Source organism: Myotis davidii, unplaced genomic scaffold (genome assembly GCF_000327345.1).
Source record: "Myotis davidii unplaced genomic scaffold, ASM32734v1 scaffold72, whole genome shotgun sequence".
Lineage (NCBI taxonomy): Eukaryota > Metazoa > Chordata > Mammalia > Chiroptera > Vespertilionidae > Myotis > Myotis davidii.
Window position 1 is genome coordinate 2,427,224 of NW_006284618.1, and position 4,583 is coordinate 2,431,806.

The 4,583-nt window shown below is 48.2% G+C and overlaps 1 protein-coding gene across 1 annotated transcript in view; it reads right to left on the bottom strand.

Annotated features, from left to right (window-relative positions):
- ADGRA1 (adhesion G protein-coupled receptor A1) overlaps positions 1-4,583 on the bottom strand; it is a 22,293-nt gene that overhangs the window by 2,854 nt on the left and 14,856 nt on the right. Inside the window, exons 6-7 of the mRNA XM_006754970.2 lie at positions 1,003-1,101; positions 5-163 (exon numbers count right to left, since the gene is read on the bottom strand). Of these exons, the coding sequence (XP_006755033.1) occupies positions 5-163; positions 1,003-1,101 (258 nt within the window). The remainder of the gene's footprint in view (positions 1-4; positions 164-1,002; positions 1,102-4,583) is intronic.

The window sequence follows — 4,583 nt, forward strand, 5'->3', positions numbered from 1 at the left end:
CAACCGATGCTGCTCGTCCGTCCGCTCCCTGAGCTCGTACCGGCGCTCCGGGTGACGCCGCAGCTGGACGTAGGTGCCCAGGAAGTACACGCAGGTGACCAGGGCGATGAAGGCCGCCGGCCCGTAGAACGCGCCCAGGCTGGGCTCCCAGGCCATCCAGCAGCTGCGGGAGGAGAGCAGGAGGAGGAGGAGCTGGTGAGGGTATGGGGGACGGGGGGAGACAGCTCCAGGACCCCGAGGGTCTGCTGAGGGCTGTGCTGGGACCCGAGCCCAGCGTGGCACTGCTGTGAACGTGGGGGAGAGACTGGCCTCCCGGGGGCAGGCGGGTTGGCTGTGGGGAGAGCCCAGTGCCGACTGTGCTGCCTGCACCTGAGGTGCCCGTGGAAGTCATTGCTGGGCATGGCCAACGGGTGGCCTCATGGTCAGGTGATGGGCACGGGACCCCATCCCACCCACCAGGGCCAGCCTGATGCACTCAGGCTGCTTCAGAGGGCCAAGGTCAGGGAGTGCCCCGGGGCACTGGAGCCTGCAGAGCTGGGGGTGGGCGCCCTGTGCAGAGTGAGAGTGGGGAGGGTCGGTGAGGTCCCCTGGCCCAGACAGGGTAGGGAGGGCCTGCGGAGTCTGACCCAGCTCCTGTGCACAGCTGGGTCCACTCTGCTGGCCTCGGCCTGCTGCCAGGTGTTATTGGTCCCCCAGGCCTCTCCCATCTCCACAAACTGGCCCTCGGTCCCCGGGGGAAACTGGGCCCGTTGGGGAGGAGGACAGCTTTGGGTGACCAGGCCTTGTGCTGGCAACTCATGGACACCTGGGGACAGTCTGGGCAGCCAGGACCCCTGCCCTGCATGGTCTCAGCAAGGCCGTGCCTCATTCCCGGGCTGTGGCAGTCTGTCGTCTATGAGTGTCTGTGACCAGAGAAGGTGCTGGCTGCCACTGGGCACCTGCAGCCAGGGCGACTGAAGCCTCGTCAAGGGCCACCCTCAGCCCCTCGGTGCTTGTACTCACTATGCCGACTCCTCGCCCTCCGTCCCGTAATTCCTGATGTTCGTGGCGGCCGTGACTCCGCAGATGATGAAAGGAACCCCTCCACTGACGAGGTAGAACCTGCCGGAGAGCAGGAGGTCGCTCACTGACCTTTGAACCCAACTGGGTCCCCCAAGGACAGCATCATCTTCAGGGCAAAGGAGGGAGGGTGGCCCACGGGTCCTGGACAAGCAGCTGTCAGGCAGGGGCAGCGCCAGCCCCACTGACCAGGCAGCCACTGCCAGGGCCTGGCCTCTCCTCCGCCCCATCTCCCTGCACCCCCAGCTCGCTGGCTGCTGCGCCCCTCCAGAGATGGCCCTGGCCAGGCCCCAGTGCCATGTCCCCCAAGAGGAGAATGACACGGGTCCTAGGTCCTTGGGTGGGAGCAGGATGCCCCTGCCTCTGGTCACTTATGGTGACCCCTGGGGACTTTGCCTCCCAGAATTCTATACCCAGAAACACACCCTTCAGAATGCAGGAGAAATAAAGACAGATTATAATAGAAATAAAACTAAGTGGCCCGCTGACTTCAAGAAATGCTAAATGAAGGCCTTTAGGCCGAAGGGTTCTTGTACCCCATGGACACTTGGAGGAAGAAAGAACATAAAAATGCTAAATAGTAGGGTAAGTAGAAAAGATTTTGTTTCCTCTTAACTTCTTTAAAATACATGTGACTGTTTAAAGGAAGAATGTTGCCTCTGCCTGTGGCATTTATGACACACACAGGGGTAATATATACGGCGTCTCCAGCCTAAGGGTGGTGGGAGGGGAGAGGGGCTCCATTCAGTCGCAAGGTTTCTAATGTAGTTTACATGAAATAGTAGAATTTTCACACTGAACAGGCTGTGAAGAGGCCATGGATTTAAATCCCTGAAGCGACCACAGAAAATTAGTAGGCAAAACACTAAGAGATAAAATAAAGAGTTTAAAAATGTTAAAATAATCCAAGAGGAGGAAATAGAAGAGGAAAGGAAGGACAGAAGAAAAAAAAAGGAAGTAACGCTCTAGCCGGTTTGGCTCAGTGGTTGGAGCTTCGGCCATGGACTGAAGGGTCCTGGGTTCTATTTGATCAGGGGCATGCACCTTGGTTGCAGGCTCGATCCCTGTGTGGGATGCAACCAATCACTGTGTCTTTCTCATATTGATGTTTTTCTCTCTGTCTCTCCCCCTCACTTCCATTCTGTCTAAAAATAAATGGAAAAAATATCATCTGGTGAGGATTAACAACAATGACAAAAAGTAAAACAGAAAACAAATAGTGAAATGGAGATCTAAATCCAACCAAATGAAAATTTCATTAAATTTTAATGGACTAAAAACTCCAAAGGCAGAGATCATCAGAACTGATTAATAGCAACAAAAAATCAAGCTATTTACCGTCTACAATAGAAGCATTTAAAATATAAAGGCACAGAGAGGTGGAAAGTTAATGGATGGAAAAAGCAGTCTACACAAACCATGACCCCAGGAAGGCTGGAGTGGCTACATTAATAGCAGATAAAGTAGATTTTAAGAGAAAAAGATAAACAGGGACATTTTGTAATAATGTCAGTGTTAGTTTACTGGAAGTCATGGCAACCATGAATGTGTGGGTGCCTAGAGAAAGATTCAAACTACATGAGGCAAAATGGACAAAATTAAAGGGCGAAACAGACAACTCCAAAATCATAGTTGGTGATTTTAACTCCCCTTCCTTAGCAATTGAGAGAACAAGTAGTAAAAAAAAAAAAAATCAGTAAAGAAACAAGATCAGAACAACAGTATTAATCACTTTGCCCTAATTACTCTTTCTAGAACATCACAACCAATAAATGCACAACAGTTATTCTTTTTAAGTGCACATAGTCTGTTCATCATGACAGATGACATCAAGAAACACATCTCAATAAATTTAAAAGGATTGAAAGCATACAGAGTATATTCTCTGATCACAATGAAATTAAGTTGCAAATTAATGACAGTAAGATAACCAGGAAAATCACGACTATCTGGAAATGAAATGATGCACTTCTACTAGTAAATAATTCATGGATCAAAGGAGAAATCAAAAGGGAATTTAGAAATGATTTTAAACAGAATGAGGAAGAAAATACCATATAAGATTTCTGGGGTGCAGCTAAAGCAGGATTCAGAGGGACATTCATAGCTATGACTGCATCTGTGAGAAAAAAGGAAGGTCTAAAGTTCACTGACATAAGAGTCCAGCTCAGCAAGGCAGAAAAATAAAAAATCAAAGTAAATGGGAAGGAGCAGGAAGAAGGAGAGAATAAAGATAGGAGCAGAGATAAAGAAAAAAAAGTCCTGGATATAATGTACAGCACAGCGACGATAGTAACACTATGCTGTATCTCTGACAGTTCCTAAGAGAGTGGATCTTAAATGTTCTCATCACAAGAAAAAAAGTGGTAACTATGTGGGTGATGGATGTTACCCAGACCTATTGTGGTGATCACAATATACACGAACATTATGTCCTACATCTGAAGCTAATAATTTTATGTCAGTTACACCTCCATTAGAAAAAAAAAAAGACAAAAGTAGTGAAAATTACCAAAGCAGTTGTTCCTTTCCTGAAACCATGAACAAAATGACATAGCCCGAGTCGGCTGATGAAGAAAAGAGAGAGAGAGAGAAGAAAGAAAGAAAGAAAGAAAGAAAGAAAAGACCCTGGCTGGTTTGGCTCGGTGGATAGAGCGTCGGCCTGCGGACTGAAAGGTCCCAGGTTCGATTCCAGTCAAGGGCATGTGCCTTGGTTGCAGGCACATCCCCATTAGGGGGTGTGCAGGAGGCAGCTGATCAATGTTTCTCTCTCATTGATGTTTCTAACTCTCTATCCCTCTCCTTTCCTCTCTGTAAAAAATCAATAAAATATATTAAAAAAAAAGAAAGAAAAGAAAAGAAAAGAAAAGGAAAGAAAAGGAAAGAAAAGAGAGATAACAACTTGCAGCGTTGAGGAGGCGGTTTCCCATCACCCATCCCACAGGCACTGAAGAAGTCAGAGGGCAGACGGTCCCGACTTAGGATGGTTCTACTACTGGTTTTCCACCTTTATGATGGCGTGAAAGTGAAACGCACTCAGTAGGAACTGCACTTTGCATTTCTGATCTTTCCCTGGCTGGTGCTATGTGGTGTGATGTTGAGCGGCAGGGTGAGTGGAGGCTGCCGTTAGCCACGTGATCGCGAAGGTAACCGCCCGTTACCAGCAGCGTGCTGTGTTGCCAGAGTCTTGGGGTTTTGTGTTCTGAGCATCGTAAGGTGGGCTAAGCTGCTATGATGTTCACAGGTTAGATCTGCTAAATGCATTTTCGATTTAACAATATTTTCAATGTACGATGGGTTTACCAGGATGAAACTCCATTGTAATTAGAGGGGCATCCACACTAATAAAAGAGAAAAATGGTAATTGGCGTACAACGCTACCCTTTTCATTGGCTAATCAGGGCTATATGCAAATTAACTGCCAACTAAGATTGGCAGTTAACTGCCAACAAGATGGCGGTTAATTTGCATATGTAGGCACAATGCAGGGAGGTGAAAGGGAAAGCAGGAAGAAGCCCCCTACC